The 17599-nt window shown below is 38.2% G+C and overlaps 1 protein-coding gene across 1 annotated transcript; it reads right to left on the bottom strand.

The window, feature by feature from the left end:
- Window positions 1-816: 816 nt before the first annotated feature.
- On the bottom strand, window positions 817-14852 carry LOC142532554 (DNA mismatch repair protein MSH3-like). Its single transcript, XM_075638843.1, is given in 14 exon segments — window positions 817-1484; window positions 1585-1878; window positions 7161-7652; window positions 9150-9230; window positions 9232-9300; window positions 9546-9617; window positions 9701-9961; window positions 10336-10467; window positions 10569-10823; window positions 11332-11562; window positions 11661-11759; window positions 11845-12009; window positions 12186-12380; window positions 13817-14852. Coding segments are annotated over 14 exon segments (3390 nt in total). The 5' UTR covers window positions 14819-14852; the 3' UTR covers window positions 817-1442.
- Window positions 14853-17599: the final 2747 nt, after the last annotated feature.

Genomic DNA, 17599 nt, shown 5'->3' with positions numbered 1-17599 from the left:
GAAGTAGAGATACTGTTGTAAATTATCCAATATGGCTCATGTGAGAACATAGTCGGAAGACATCTACCCAGAATGCCTGAACCAGAAGGAGTCATAATTTGGAAAATGTTTTTGGCCAAGACCTGACCGATAATATCATGCAGAGAAAAATCCAAATGATGAAAGATCACACAAGTAGCGATTTCCTCAAGGACCATAAATAACATAAGATACTCAGACAAAGATAAAACAGGCATGTGATCCAACTACTCTATTAATGGAGCACGAACCACCACTAAAAGACGATTCAACTAACTAGTGAGAGATGAATCATTCAACCACCCATAAAGACAAGCCACTAAGTAGTGGTTGAAAGGACCACCACTCACAAGATGTTGTCGACCACAACTGACATAATAATTAACAAGATTTAAAGTCCGAATTTCAAATGACCACCACTCATATATATATAAAATATGAAGACATCATTAGACCTCTTTATTTTCTTTCAAATAAATTGTAATATTTCTTTCTATTTTATGTGTTTTACATTCTCAAATACTGTTAAGTAGCTAAACAAATCTCTCATCTTCTACAGTAGGCTACTATGTAATAACATATTGTATGTTTGAATAAAAAAATCAAGGCTTGTTGCCCCTCTCATGTATTATTTTCAAAATTAAACCACTTTAATATACACCCTGAGATAGGAAACGAAACAAAATTGCGCTAGATAATGTTGAAGAAATCTACGTCAGAAACCAACTGTTGTGACTATGGTAGTACTGTGAGGAACAATATATAAAACTTGGTGGATACAACATAACGACACTCCAGTCAAAGAGATAAACTGTTAAATTTATTATATCATGACGCATCATATAAAAAAAACCAATAATCTGAAACATGGTATACAGCCTAAAAATATTAGTTGCGTGTTTTTAGGCTATATGCCTTTAAAAACATGCTTTACAGGTCAAACAATGTTATATACCATGATTATGAAGATTTAAAATATACATATATATATATAGATCTCTACTTCAAAGGTCACACATGTTTAGTCACAACTGATGCAAACCCAAGTATCAGGACTACCACCAAGACCAGTAACCCGTCTCAGACAGAAGTAACCGATACAGAGACATGGACTGAAAGATAAAATGGAGGAAACGAAGATAGAAGAATCTTCCTGTTCGATCACCACAACCCAATAGATCCCAAGTTTTTGCCGAAGGCATAGTAACATTGCCTTAGCATGCTTTTCTGATGCTAACTTTCAAACCTGTAATCTAGACACGAAGGATTAGAAAAGGAAAAAATATGGGGTAAACAAAATATTAATGAATTCTCGGAAATACGACACAAGAAGAGGAGAGATCCATACAATGCAAGTTTCTCAACTATGGCATTGCATTTCCTCAGCAAATATATATACAGCATGGTATACGCCTGCTTGCCCCTCACTTTTCCTCGCACTCATTTACATGGCAGAGTACAGACATCTGTGGGAAGATTCGAAAAAAGATATCAAGTGTTGGCTGATTATTTTATCCCATTTGTTTTAACTAGCAATTAGGAAAAAGAAAACAATTGAAGATTTACCAAATCCTTTGCAAGGTCTTGAGCATGCTTCAGAAGACCGAATTTCGTAGCAGTATCTTCTTCTTTGAAGAAGGTAATCCTTAGTTTAAATAACATGTCTCGGCAAGCATTCTCGATTTCTAGCAAGTTCATGATTTTTGTTGTTTGCAAATCATCACCCGTACACTCCATTTTATTACTGGGCAGCAACGTTCTTGAACAACTCGTTAACAACTTGTTATTCTCTCTTCTGCAAATTTCCTGTTTCAATCTTGCGGCCATAAAAGTGGCTCGTCTAATACACGAGGAAGGTAACTGCAATCAGCGGAGGAATGCAAAATAAGAAAATCAGGAGAAGATTAAACTCTACATTCAAGATTAAAAATAAAAAATTATGTTATAAATTATATTTAATCTTAATAAAAATGAGATATCTAGGATATGTTTTTATAGTGATTTAACCATAATAAAAATATTCTATTATATTTCTCATATTCTATTTTCATCTACACTAAAATTATGATTTAATAGAAACTAAAAGTGATTACTAATTGATACCACATGAATGGGTCTATCAAGATCAAGCCAAAACCAGACTTTGGACCCTCGACACATTCCTAACCAAGGTAGGTGACCCATGATGGATCTCAAATACTTCTATAAATACATGTTTGAGATCTAATTATTCATTCACTAAAGGTCTCCTTTGTGATTTCAGGCCTAGATAAAATTCGAGGTCAGCATTCGAGTTAGTATCACCTACTGGAACCGAACCTTATATTTCTAGTGAGTATCACTTAGCGCTATCTGTGGGAACCTTGAACTGAGACGTAGAGAAGGTAGGCCGGAGGGGGAGCAGAAGAACTAACTCAGTATCGTCAAGTCCTCAGACGAGACCCGAACAACCTCGTCCTGAGACGGGACCTGAGCAACCTCGTCCCAATGAGAATGTGAGGAACTTGACCCTGGAACAGTTAGGCCAATTCATTACCAGGACAGTAGACAAAGGCATGAAGAAGAATCAAGAATCCATATTTCCGTAGAACAGGCTCTTCGCCGAGAACGAATTGAGAATGCTGAGGGCCATCAGAGCAGAGTTGAAGATACGCAACCCCTCCCAAGTGGGGAGAATCCTGAGATGGAGATGTGGAAGAAAATAAGAATGTTTAGGCAGCAGTTGGGAAACAGAGCACCACCCAGAAGAACACTTGAGGAGATTTGAGAATGCGGATATGTTGCATCAGTATTTGGATTGGGTTAGGTGCATGGTGTTTCTGAGCACGTTGGTGAGATCAGCCCAGCAGTGGTTTAATACGCTGCAACCCAACTCCATGTGGTCTTTTGAGGATTTTTCCAGAGCCTTCTTGCATCGATTTGCTAGGAGCAAGAGGTACCAGAAGAATTACCTAAGCCTGTTCGTGATGAAGCAACAAGAGACGGAAACTTTGCGAGAGTTTATCCAGCGTTTCAACAATGCAGCGCTAGAGATACCAGCAGCTACCCCTGACATCATGATCGGTGCCTTTACCCAAGGATTAGGATTGAGAAGAGGAGATTTTTTCAAATCACTAGTCAAGAAACCTCTGTTGAGCTACGATGATCTTTTAGCTCGGTCAGAAAAGTACCTGATTCTGGAGGATGCACAATGGCACAAAAGGATGGAGCACCGACCTTGGTGAAGTAGGGTTGAGGGAGCGGAGGGAGGAGGTAGGAAGAGTAGTGCGGGTGAGAGAGAAGAGGATAAAGCTAGATGTAAAAGACACTTCATCACTGTATAATTAAATCTTGGGATGACCAGCCCTAAAAGATTTTAGAGTCATACCTTCCACCTATCATCAGAAACTTAAGTTTTCCGTGAGAAAAAGAGTTTGAGTCTTGTGCAGGGACCAAAAAATCGCGCGTCAGTGTTATGAAGGGGTAGTGTTATGAAGGGGTAGAAAAGGAAGAGGGAAAAAGAATGTGTGTAGAAGTCAACAAGATTAGGAAGGAAAGAAGCGGGTTAACCATATTGAAGAAGGTGGTTCAGGAGATAGCGGACAAAGAACCTGAAATTGTAGAGTTGGGGTCCGAGAAAAAGACACTAAGATAGCCCTTGACCTTCAGCTATTGGAAGAGAAAAGAGAGGCCGCGAGCATTCGCATCGAAACTTACAAAAATCGTATAGCTCAGTCTTACAATCGTAGAGTCATTCAGAGAAGCTTCTAAGTGGGTGATTTGGTCCTGGGGAAGGTATAAAAGGAGCAGCGTGGAAAGTTGAATCCAAAGTGGGAGGGTCCTTTCAGAGTGATCGAGAAGCTTAATTCTGGAGCCTATTACTTGGAAAACGCACAGGGCAAGGCTTTAAAGAGGCCATAGAATGCTTACAAACTTAGAAAATATAACTCTTGATTTTATCGTTGATATATTTCGTTTTCGAATTTGTCATATGTAATCAGTTGAAATTCAATAAAACCAATGGATGTTGTTGTATTATAAGGATGACATGAATTAAATTTTACAAAATTAAATTTTACCTACTTGGGCTGAGCCTAGTAGAAGAGCAAAGGTAAGGAAATTGAAAATTAAATTTATTTACTGAGGCTTAGCCTAGTAGAGGAGAAGAGGTTAGGAGACTGGGCTGCATCTAGTAGAGGAGAAGAGTTGGGGAGATTGAAAATTAAATTTTAACTACTTGGGCTATACTCAGTAGAGGAGAAGAGTTGGAGAGATTAAAAATAAAATTTTACCTACTGAGGCTGAGCCTAGTAGAGGAAAAGAGGTGGAGAGACTGAAAATTAAGTTTTACCTACTTGGGCTAAGCCTAGTAAAGGAGAAGAGGTGGGGAAAATGAAAATTAAATTTTATCTACTAAGGCTGAGCCTAGCAGAGGAGAAAAAGTGAGGAGACGAAAATTAAATTTTATTTACTGAGGATGAGCCTAGTAGAGGAGAAGAGGTGGGGAAACTGAAAATTAAATTTTACATACTTGGGTTGAACCTAGTAGAGGAGAAGAGGTGGGGAGATTGAAAATTAAATTTTACCTTCTGAGGCTGAGCTTGGTAGAGGATAAGAGGTGGGAAGACTGAAAATTAAATTTTACATACTTAAACTGAGTCTAGTAGAGGAGAAGAGGTGAGGAGACTGAAAAATAAATTTTAGCTATTTGGACTATACCTAGTAGAGAAGAAGAGTTATGGAGATTGAAAATTAAATTTTACCTACTGAGACTAGTAGAGAAGAACAGGTGGGAAGACTGAAATTTAATTTTTACCTACTTGGGCTATATGCCCAGTAGAAGAGAAGAGTTGGAGAAACTGAAAATTAAATTTTACCTACATGGACTGAGCCTAGTGGAGGAGAAGAGGTTGAGAGATTGAAAATTAAATTTTACATACTGAGGCTGAGCCCAGTAGAGGAGAAGAGGTGTGAAGACTGAAAATTAAATTTTTACCTACTTAGACTGAGCCTAGGTAGAAGAGCTTGAAATGAGGAGGGTGAGTGTAAATAATTTTACTACTAAGGCTGAAGCCTAGTTGTGAGGCCTGGGGCTGAAGAGGGCAGGGGTGATCGCTGGTGTCATGAGGTTGAACGAACTATGAGCGACTCATTTCAGGCTTCTAGGGGAAGGGAACATGAATGAACCGATGTTACACCGGAAGGAGAAGGATTCCAAAACTATTCAAGTATGAGACTGAGCAGTTGAGGAGTGTTTAAAAGATTTAATAGGTACTAAATCATATCAAGAAGGTGCATCTTCTTTTCGGTAGCTCATCACATAAGAACTCGAATGTTAAGCGTGCTCGACTTGGGGCAATTTTAGGATGGGCATCCCCCTGGGAAATTTCATAGGGTGCGTGTTAGTGATAACATAAGCACGCTGGAAAGAATTGTCTTGGTACAGTGGGGACAGTTGTCGAATCCAGGACGTTACACTAGTAGAGGAGGTTTTCGTAGTATGGAGTATGATGGTTCATAATTTTCCTACTAAGGCTGAAGCCTAGTAGATGAGCTTGAGGTTGTGATGGTGAAAGTTGGAGCCTAGTAGATGAGCTTGAGGTGGTAAGGGTGAAAACTTGAAGGATGGAGAGTGAGGGTTCATAGGGTTCATGATTTTCTTACTAAGGTTGGAGCGATGGGCGAGGAGGTGGTGAGGGTAAAGATTGGAGCCTAGTAGATAAGCTTGAGGTGGTAAAGGTGAAGTTTGGACCCTAAGTAGAGGAGCATGAAGTGAGGAGAGTGAGGTGCTTGAAGTATAGAGGGTAAGTGAAGTAATCGTTTCTCTTACCTAAAGCCTAGTAGAGAACCTTGAAGACGAGGGCGAGATGGGTGAAGGCTAGGCGAGGCAAGGTGAGGACAAGGGGCTAGTAGAGGCTAGGCGAGGGCGAGGGCGAGGGCGAGGCTGAGGGAGAGGGACGGGGAGGCGAGGCTGCGGCAATGGGCGAGGGCTACACGAGGCTAAGACAAGGGTGCTAGGTCGAGGGCGAGGTTGTGAGCAGAGGCGAGGCGAGGCAGGAGACGCGTGGTCTCGGACGAGAGTGGAGTGAAGGCGAGGGCAAGGTGCTGACTGGAGGGAGGAGAAGCAGAAGGGCGAGGTGAGAGGTCAGGCTGTGGGCGAGGCGGGTGAGCGAGAGAGGGAGAAGGGAGGGGAGACGGGAGAGAGGCGAGGCGCGCAGGGGGCGAGGGAGGAGCTACGAGGTTGGATGAGGCAATATGTCGAGGGGTGAGGCTGCGAGGCGAGGCGAGGGGTGAGGCTGCGAGGGCGAGGCTGAGGGGCTGGCAAGGGCAAGCGCGTTATGGGGAACTTGATGGACGTCGTGTCTAGGGATATAGGAAGGTAATTCAACTCATAACATTTTTGCTTTCCGAAGTATTTGGAGACTAATGGACAACTGGGGAATAATGCACGGCTCACATATGGTAAGCCAAGGTTAGCGCAATTAATCGAACTTCGAACTTGGGAAGGGGAGACCTGGTGATACCCCATGAATGGGCCCAAACCGGACTTTGGACCCCCGGCCCATTCCTAACCAAGGTAGGTGGCCCATGATGGATCTCAGATACTCTTCTATAAATACCAAATTTGAGAGTTTAATTATTCATTCATTATATTGCTTTTTAGCAGCATTCATAGCTGCTTTCTCATTCTATTCTCAATAACTGACTTGAGCGTCGGAGAGGCTACGGCGGGACACCCGTCTCAGCCCTTTTCTAAGGGTCTCTTTTGTGATTTCAAGCCTAGAGTAAATTCGAGGTCTGCATTGGAACTAGTATATCACCTACTCGAACAGACTCCTATATTTCTAATGGATATCACTAGTAGCCCCCAACACTCAGCTTTAGATATTATCCACCGTGGACAAATCATGTGAATTTATGTTGTATCGTATTTTCTCTACTATAGTTTTATTATCAAAAAATTCATTATTCACAAAAAGAATGTAAGAGGAAAGCAAAATAAACAAAAGCTTGGGTCACAGAATGCAAGAACCTGACCGACAGAAATGTGGTGACAAAAGAAATAAGAACACGAAAACAATAAATTAAATTTTCAAATAATGGAGAATCGTGTCTATTTGAAACAATGAGTTCCACACGAAGGATAAATTTGGGTAGCTTACTTGTGCAAGCTGAGCAACCTTAAACCCAAAACTTCTTTCAGAAACCCCTGGTACAAGTTTGTATAGATAAGTTACATCATCGTGATTCGCATCATCAACTACTTGTTCCAAATTGGCGTCCAAGTCAGGCTCTTCCATTGGTGTTAGATACGAAACATAATATGCTCCCACAGAGCCCGGAAATTCTTTTCTTATATCGATTATTTTAGGATAATGGGTGACAAAAAGTAGCATGCATCTTTTATGCTCTAAAAGATGATGCAATGTAGCATAAGCAATGGCAACACCATCATGTGTACTTGTTCCTCTACCAAGTTCATCAATTATAACCAATGAGCGGGATGTGCAATGCTGAAGAATGTGAGATGCTTCAACCAGTTCTTCTAAGAACGTGCTTTTTCCTAGTTGCAAGCTATCAGAAGCTCCCATTCGAGTGTAAATTCCATCCAACACGTGCAATTTTGCTGATGATGCCGGTACAAAGGAACCAACCTAGGAATAGATAGATACACACATTTAAATGAAGTTCTTCTACCAAGGAATTTTTATTTCTCTCAGCAGCGTTTCAAAAAGAGATTTCTCCACTAAAATAGATAAATGAACGTAAAAGTAAAAAATGACAAACAAATTAAACTAAAGGTTATGTTTTGAAAGATCCCCAAAGGAGTCGGGGAGTGTTGGTAAACTCTAAAAAAAGTTATTCTCCAATTTTCCTTGAAAAAAAATAACATTTTCTCGGAGTTTGCAAACACTCCTGTAATCAACTCTACAAACAATTGAATTTAAAAAAGCAATAAATTAATCAAATATGAGCACTAAGCTCTGAATCAAAGAATAAAACGATCCAGGACCAAATTTCCGTGTGCAGGTACTCGTTTGAGTCAGGATTTTTGAAGTGAAACACAAAATAGTGCCAACCCTCAGTTCATGGAATATTTAAAGCTTCGAGATATTCCCATAATCCATTACAACATTTTAGATTGGCAAAAAGTAATTGCATAACAAAAATTACATTCTAAAAGATTTCATTGCATCCATCGTGAACATTTGTAGACCAGGATTCTAGAGCCTGCCACAACATTTGAGGCCCCTGGGATGTAAAAAAATTTGAAAGGGAAGGGCAAATGATAGGCATTAAAACAGTCTCAGAGCAGACACGTGGTCCGAGATTTAAATTTCTTTTTTAAAAGAAAAGCCGCACCAACGGGAGTGAAGAGTTTGGCATGGACCTCATGAGTGAAAATATAAAAGAGATGACAAAATATATGGGATAATGGGATTATTGAAAAACCTATCAACATAAGACAAAGAGTAATCGGGGAACATATTGAGTCCTAAAAAAGGAATACCGACATGCATGAGACCAAGGTACAGTTGAATGGAAATGGAAAGATAGCGAAGTATGTGCAGAGATGGAGTTAGCATCAACTTAAAACATAGAAGTATGTTCACTCGAACTGAATTGGAAAGATATTGTCAGTTTTTTAAAGTTGTGACGAAACGTCGAGACAAACTTAAAACAGTTACTCATGATAAGTAAGTTAACAAATAGTGATTGTTAATCTATCATTTCTTACTCTAATTTTTATATTACTAATCTGATTTTTTGCAAACTTCATTGTTTATAAAACATGTTATGGCCAAAGCTTTGAAACTTTACTCTTTAGTGTTGTACTTTAGCGCTCCTATTTTTAGACTATTAATTTTAAAATCATAATTACTAGTTTTTTATTTTTAAAAACAATAAATCATGATTGTTTTTTATAATCATCTTTTTGTTAGAAAATGTTTGCAAACATAATAATTGTTATTATTTTGTGCGTCCAAGACTCCAAGTCAATTTTTATATTTGTCATTATATTCATTCAATAATTAATTATTTAAAAAATAATAATTTTGCCACCCACCCCAAATTTGATTTTTCTGCCTCGATTTGAGAGGATTCATGTGATAATATTTCAAAATGCATATGCAACAAGTTATACTTACCTGAGCCATCAGGGCTATTAGAGCAACTTGGCGGATGTAACAACTCTTTCCACCCATGTTAGGTCCAGTAACAATCTGACAAGTACTGTCCATCTGCATGCAAATTTGTATCATTTGGAACAAAATAATCCTGTAGCATATTCTCCATAACCTGCAAAATAAAAATCATGAGTAACATACATTAGGATTATATGGGTTACAATTATGAAAAAGGAGCCAGTACGATGCATACAGGAGAAGACAACATAAGTGTAAAAGTTATAGCTTCAACGAAAATAAAGTTTTTTATGCAACAGTGCTTGGAAGCATAATCACGAACATTCATCTTAAAGAGTTAATACATACATCTTATATAAGAAAATTAATGTTCATACAAGTAAATTTTAGACTACATACTGGATGTCGACCAGAAGAGATTTGCATCTGAACAGGCTCATCATCATCTACAAAAATAGGGCGTACGTAATTCTGCAAAACAAAACCACACATTAGCATTATGATATTATTGTTGGATGGTGAACAGTAATTAAACTGCAATTCAACTATAAAACCTTAGTCCTCGAAAGCACAGCGAGCGAATATAGGCAATCCAAGGCAGCTAGTGCTTGAACAGTAGCTTGAAACTCAGAATAGCATCCGTGAAATGCTTTTAGAAAACTATCCCAAGTGGCTCGACATACAACAGAGAGCTCCTCATTCGCTAGAGATAATTTGTCTAAAGCATTCACTACTTCTGGTGGATGATACCGTATTGTTTTCTTAGTACTGTTTACTTTGATCCAGTCAGAAGGCACCTTGGCATCTGAAGTCACCTGCATGCAAAGAATATGCCTGGAGGAAATTTTTAACTAGAATGGCAGCTAAAAAAATTGGTCTATCGGAAAATAGAAGAAATTATCACTTTTGATAAAATTCTCATGGACTCGATATTTTAAGGTACAGCACTCACACTTAATCATCTATTCGATACAAGTGGTTAAGAAAAGTCAAGAAACACCTCGACTTCTTCAAAAGGAGTTTTCACATAAGCAACGAAAACATCTTGCCCGTGTTTATTTGAGATAGTCAAAACATGACATTGAATGACTGATCAAACAAGAAACTATGATCCAAATAAAGTTACATCATATGAGATAAATAAATTTATGATAGGATGCAACGCAAAGATCAAATATGGTCAACTTACCTCTATCAAATGGGTGATTCCAGAAACACTTGAGAATTCAAGATTGCTCATCCGTAGCTGTTTGCGATACTGGTGCTTCAATTCATCTAGCTTCTCATTTGCCAACTGAATGTTGGTGGTTGCGGCACTGACCTTAGAAAGAAATTAAAGGGTCTAGCATATTTAGCAGTAATTAATGAAGACAATTTAAAAATTCAAAAGAATTAGGACATGGATGAACTCTTCAATTGAACCTCTGGGAATTTCCCATCAGTAATGATAAAGAGATTATGAAGATCCCGTTGATCAGCAGCTTCTTTGTTGAGAGTTGACAAAAGCCTTTCCGCTGTCCTGATTACACTTGAAGATGAAGCTGCTGATATCAACTTTCTCAACAGAACAGACTTCACAGTTCTCACTTCTACATTTTTTGTTTCATCCTCTTCTTCGACATGGAGTCGCAGAAGTTTTTTTCCAGCAGCTACAATAGCTTGAATAACTGTTATAAACTGTAAAATGACCAAAAAGGACATTTGTAATGGATCAATAGATAGAGAGATGATGGAAGCAAAAGAAAAACGATACAATGTTTCAAATATATCCTCGTTAATTGCATATGATATACATTCAGGCTGGAAACTGAGGCAACTCAATGAAGAGTGGTTTACTTCAGCAAGTGATTTTTCCAAATATAGAATGTCAACTATAATTTTTTATCATCACATTTGGAACGATAAAGATCCAGAAATATTTTATCACAAATCAACAAGTAGCCATAGAAAAAAAAAACAAGGAGGTGACAATTAGCAAAGGGCAGTAAAATATATGAATTCCTACCAGCTGATGCCACCAAGACAATATAAATGGACAAATGGGGTGGGTGGAGGCAAAATAGCCAAGGCCGTTAAACATTTACGGATCAATCAAGCTGTCAAAGGAAACTCCAACATGAAGAAAATGTAAATGGATTATAACAATTTAAATTTTGGGTTATCAAAAGAGAAAAAAAAATTGTACCTCGGATGGGGTAGCGGTTCTATGAAAAATCCTGGTGATCCCACGCTGAATATCAGGAGACCTTCCCAAACCAATTAATGCTGATGATATTATATGATGAAGCTCAAGTTTCAACATAGCAGTGCCCGAATATTCAGAATTAAAATCCACAATACCCATGGATTCCAAAATTTCAGAAACAGCATCTAAGCGGGCGTAAATCATATTTCTATGGCATAGAGGATGAGTCACCTGTAGGAAATAGAAAAATATCATGTTTAATATTATATTAGACGTACGACAAGAATATAAGCCAGAGACCGTATATCAGGGTCAGAGACATTCCATACCCAGTGTCTGAATAGCCTTGAACCAAATATGGTTAGAGTATGATTCATACATTGCAATAAGGAGCCACACTCCGAACCATCAGAATTATTCTTCAGAACCTACACACGATTGTCATTTGTGGATGGCATTCTTCCATTCAATGTGTTTTTAGATAACATGGTCAAAAAGCAGGAAACTAATCACCTCTAGTTGTTGCAGTGCATTGGCGGAGAGTATGATTTCCCTACTGCAAGAGAAAGGTCGGAACGAATCTTGCAAACACAAAATCCTTTCTAAACCAAATTGTTTCAAATGCTGAATGGTTAAAGCTAATGCTTGAACAGCCAAGTCAGGCATAGCCATAATTTCCTTCAAAGTGATCATTTCAGAGAATGGCAAAAGAAGAATCTATCAGCCATTTTATCACAGACTGCTTAGATAAGTGAATAAACCAAATCACAAGATTTTCCAGGTTCAAAATAATTACAAGATTTTCCAGGTTCAAAATAAAGTAATTATTTCGAAGGAAATACAAGTTAGCACACCTCAATTGCAAAGGCGCTCTTCCCTTGGGGTTCTGCCTCCACAATGCTCTCTTGAAAATTACTTAGCAAGATATCCTCAATAAAGTCATCATGTAGTGACATAACTTCAGCTAAAGCACCACCTTCATGAAGGTAATTGTTTGACACACGGTCAACGCGAACATTTGAGGCAGGTCCAGCAAATGCTAATAGTAACTACAAGGGCAAAAACCATTTTCAGCAAACAAATTGAATGATGCCAACAAAAATCAAACACACAAAAAATATATAGATAAGCCAATGAACAAAGCGAGTGAATAGAGCACCTAAAGACCACCAGATACAATTACATCACATCAAGGTTGATGCAAAATTCAAGACATTCATCATTTTTAACAGATCTCCTGGAAGGTTAACCAAGAAAACACAAACCATGTCATGGTACATATACAAATACTCTTTTTTATGACAAAACATACAGAAACATCGAGCTTATTTGCGGATGGAAGGGCTTCAGAATTTGACATAAATCTCAACTACTTTCAAAACAAAATACACGCGCATTATTTGATAATTACCAGGGGAAGAAGGCATCCCAAGAATCCAGCAAAAGGATGACGATGGATCTTTTCCAAGACATATTACAGAGGTTGAGGTCAATCAAGGCTTTCTAGGCATAGATAATTTCGTAATTTGCATTATCAGAGAAGCTAATAGCTGATAGTGTTTTTCTCAAGTATTGCTCAAATAAATCTTTCACAACAAAATGGCAAGGAGTGGACGGGATTAAAAAAACATATATTACGTGCTTCTGCGTCAATTGTCTCAATTTTTTTTCTGCATGCATAAGTTGAGAACATTAATGTCCATGATACTGCAGTGGACACATCAAACTACTTTTCTAATATTTTTTATTTTTTATTTCACAACTATGATGAAATGTCTTACCTACTCTACTTTCATGGATGAAATGAAATGAAGTGAAGAGTGAAACTGCAGGCCACAACCAAATAATCAGTCAATCAAATTCCAATTACATTTACTTCATCAGTAATAATTGTGCAATTTTTAATACCGGTAAAATGCATCCATTCTTACAACATAGAGTAAACAACCTAGAGAATCAAGAAGATTAAAACATTAAAAATTGCTATCACTTTCTAGGATAACACTATAGAGATGGTTCCACCAAATTCGCATCAATAAGTAACTTGATTAACAACTAAATTCTCCATTTCCTTGAAAAAGACAAATATAGAGACACAATTATGCTATGAGTATAGACTTTCAAAAAAACTTCATACCATTGCCTCAACAACTTTTTCAACTAAACATGTTCCCACTTTTATCTCCATTATTTGAAAACAGAAAAACTTTTACTTTTCTATATATTTATATTATTTATAATTTAATATATTTTTTGCATTAAAATTAATATTCAAGCAATTACAAAAATAAGGCATGCTTAATTATTGAAAATCAAGCAATTACACTAATCAATCCGCAAATTTCAGAGAGCGTTTTCTATAACAATATATCAGAGTCACGATAATGATTTGTTGTGCCACTCAGGCAAGAAAAGAAACTCAATTTGCACATTACATGAGATAATCATTTTAATCATAATAAACAAAACTTCCTCTTAAAACAACCTTCTCTGTCTGTTTAGACAGTGGCATCCCCAGAAGTAATTCAGCAGGAGACAAGTTTAAAACCATAGCCTCCAAGCCATCCCTCATAAAGTTGTCATCAAACTCTCCATAAACAACATCTCCAGTAGAAATTTCCACCCCCACAGCCCCAATTCTCAAGTCCACGCCACCCTCCACGTTTCCAACTTCCTTCTCCACAACACAGAGTAAATATCTAGTGCAAGGCCCACATCCTTCCCCGGCGCCACCCATATCCTCGGCAGCCTCTATGGTAGCCTTGGTGTATAATGACGATAATCCACGGCAAAAAGGTCCCGACCTATTGAGCCCGTGCGCTTTAATGGACGCAGTCTCAGTTTGTTTCACTACACCCACTTTATATCCTGCACTTACAAGCCTCCTCAAATGAAAATTTAATCTAAAAGTGGGCACACTTGCAGTTAAAAAATTATGATCCATATGTGCATATATACCCAGCACTCTTGCAGCACTTTCGGCATCCTCACCGAAAAATCTGTACTTATAGCCAACCTCAATCATCAAGAGAACATCAGGATACCTTCTCTTCAGTTCAAGCACTTGTGTTTCCAAAGGCGTGTAGTTAAGTTTTGAAGATTGTGCATTGTTAGCTCTGGACGGTTCGAGGTGGTCTCGAGAAGGCTCTAGAAGCTTGCGGAGGAATTTCTGGTGGAGGGTCGGGTCTGGCAGAGGTAAGAAGGGGCGGCCTTCATTGGGTTTGGGGTGAGTGAGCTTGGGGATTTTGGAGTGGGAGGGGGTGAGCTGGGCGGTCCTGAGGCGTTTGGCGGGTGAAAATGAGACAGAGGCGGTGATTTTGGGTGGAGGTGAGGCGGCGGAGGAAGAAGTGGCTGTGTGGGGTTTGGGTTTCGGTGCGAAGAAACGGGAAATCACTTGCTGCTTCTGCTTTCCCATAACAGCAGCGGTGGCGAAGCGGCGGTTCTGTACACGGAATATAGCGTTCCGTTGTGCCTCCGCGCCAATCATGTAAACATAAAATATGAATTGGGCCGCTCCTCAGCATTGGGTTATATTTCGGCCTCAATCTTCAATACAATTAGTCTTAAATATCTAAATTTTTTGGTCTATTTGGTCATTTTATCAATTTCATGGTTAAAAATAATGGCGTTAGACATGTCATGTGACGAGAAAATCATCAATTCAGTCTCATTTGCTTGGCACATTTCCTTGTTTGGTCCCAAAAATTTCCATATCCCCAACTTAGTCCTAAACGTTTTATACATTTTGATTGAGTTAGTCCTCTCTTCTATTTAAAGGTTAAAATTAATGATAGAACTTACATATGAGAGTCATGCCAACTAAATCCCCAAAAGCCAAAACAGATGCCATAATTTTATGTCCAATTGGAGTCGGGACAAAGTTTTCTTTCTCGCTACCAACACACTCAGAAATTAACTTTGAGAATGAAATCAAGGCTGGTGCAAGCAACTAATCTCCGTAATATAATTCCGGTTTCATCTCTCGCACAATAACCACATTTTCTTCTTTTCGGATTCTGACATTTCTGTAAAACTTTAGATTTAAGATTTAAAAAAACTTGTTTTTCTTAAATGTGTTGTTATTTGGTTAGATTTTGTGTTCTTGTTCATTGATTATGTTTTTTTAACCTTGACATTGAGTTTTTTTTTTAGGATATTTCAATTTTATGAAAAAATTAAGCATCAAATTAAATTAATGTTTGTAGCGGGTGATGTTGATTAAATTTCTCCATTTTTTGTTTCAGGTAGAATACAATTTTCGTTTCCGTAATATGGTAAATGAAAGGTCTACTGTTCTTTTTTTTTTTAAATATACTAGAAATTTTTTTCCATTCTTTTAAACTACTCGGCCGAAATATACTCGTACATATATATATACATATTCACATGTAACAGTGAAAATAACTTTTAATAAAATAGCTTTATCATGAACATACGTAAACTTTAAACATTTTTCCTTTCATCATATCCTTTTTTTTTCATCATATACGTCTATGTTTTTTTTTGTTGAATTCAGATCATTAATTGTGACTTTCGTATCAGTTGTTGGTCGATTGATCTATCTTACGTATATCCATGGTACCAAGCGGCGGGACATCAGGGACACTTTAACCCGTCAGAAGCCTTTGCTTTACATAACATTGTATCATTTCGTATGCGTATTCGTATTTGTATTAGTCACAATCAAATCACCACCAATCAAATCACCACCTTCAAATCCTTTTATTGTATACATCACTAATAAAAGTTCATGCATATATCATTTTTCTTTTAAACCAAGCATGTAATACGTCTTTTATCATGATCTTTTTCCATCATAAAATCCCATAATATTTCAAAATAAACATTTTAACCTTCAGCTACAGCATTCAGGGTACTGCAGGATGTCTAACAGTTTTCAGGTGTAAAATGACCGTTTTGCCCCTGAAATCCTAACTTTTCCCAATTTATCCTTGGACCTTAAAACGACGACCAGAATCAATCCAAACTTACCATAATACCTTAAAATACACCCATAAAAATTTCTCAGATGTAAACTTATGCTCCTTAACTAATTTCGTAATTCATTTCAAAATTTGAACCTACGTCTCGATTTCAACATGAATCAACTCGAAAATTAACCAAACTTGAATCATAGCTTAATCACATCTAACCATACCCTATGCAACCCAAATTAAGCCATTTAGAACCCTCGAAGAGCCTAGGAAGCTTCTAAATTTTCTCCCCATGTTTGAACCAAACCCTAATCTGAACAACCCATATGCCCCTTCGTTCCTAACCATTCATGGACCCAACCAAACCCTAGCTGACCCTCTTGGGACCCCTAATCGAACCCCTTAGACCGTTCCTAGACCATCCCTATAGCCCATGCACGCGAACGTGCATGGTTCTTCCCAAAACGCAGGACCACGGCTTGGAAGTACCCTAGTCGTGCGCCTACCCTAACCAGCCCCACCAGCCATACTTGGGCCACCATGGCTCATGGCTAGGACCCTCACGAGCCTAGCCCCTCACCTGGCCAGCCCTTGCACAGTCTTCTACCTATTTTTTCCCGAAAGTCAAGCCCTAGTTTCCACCAAAACACCAAAATCGTGCGGCCCCTACAATCCTGAACCATAACAGCCTACATCATGCATCTTAAGAATCTTAAAAATCCTGAAAAATGTCCCTTCTAATAGCCCTAACTTGGCAACACATTTGTGCAACAACACCATGAATTTAAAAGATAGGCGTGCCTTTGCGTGTTTCACGCACGAAAATAAAAGGAAGTGTATCATATTTTTCATGAAATCATGTATAAATACACATAGTATGGTATGAACGATAGGCATGTCTTTGACACGCACGAAAAACAATTTGAGATGCGAAGAACGTTGGCGGAGAGACGGGGGATCCTTGCTCCATTTTTATTTTGCAACCTCACGTGAATTTTGTCCAAAAACATGTGGTGTGTGGCGTGAGTTTGAGAAAAAACCCTAGGTCTCTAGGTGAAGTGAGGCGTGAATTGTGATGTAGGTTTTAGGGCTTCCAACTCAACTTGGTAAAGGTTTAGGCCCAATAATAGATATAATAAGCCCATTAGGCCCATTAGATAGTAGGTAAAATATTTCATTTAGGATCGTTTTCGAAAATATTAGCCGAGTTCTCGAAAAAATCTTATTTTCGTCTAAAATGGATTACCGGTTTAAAATACGTCTGGTATGTAAAAACATCTCAACAAGCATCATTTTTGAAATTTTAATATTAAATATACCCTACATTAAATAAT

Source organism: Primulina tabacum, chromosome 18, assembly GCF_025594145.1.
Source record: "Primulina tabacum isolate GXHZ01 chromosome 18, ASM2559414v2, whole genome shotgun sequence".
Taxonomy (NCBI): Eukaryota; Viridiplantae; Streptophyta; class Magnoliopsida; order Lamiales; family Gesneriaceae; genus Primulina; species Primulina tabacum.
The sequence above is the reverse complement of the archived record's forward strand: the minus strand, read 5'-3'. Positions and strand labels throughout refer to the sequence as shown.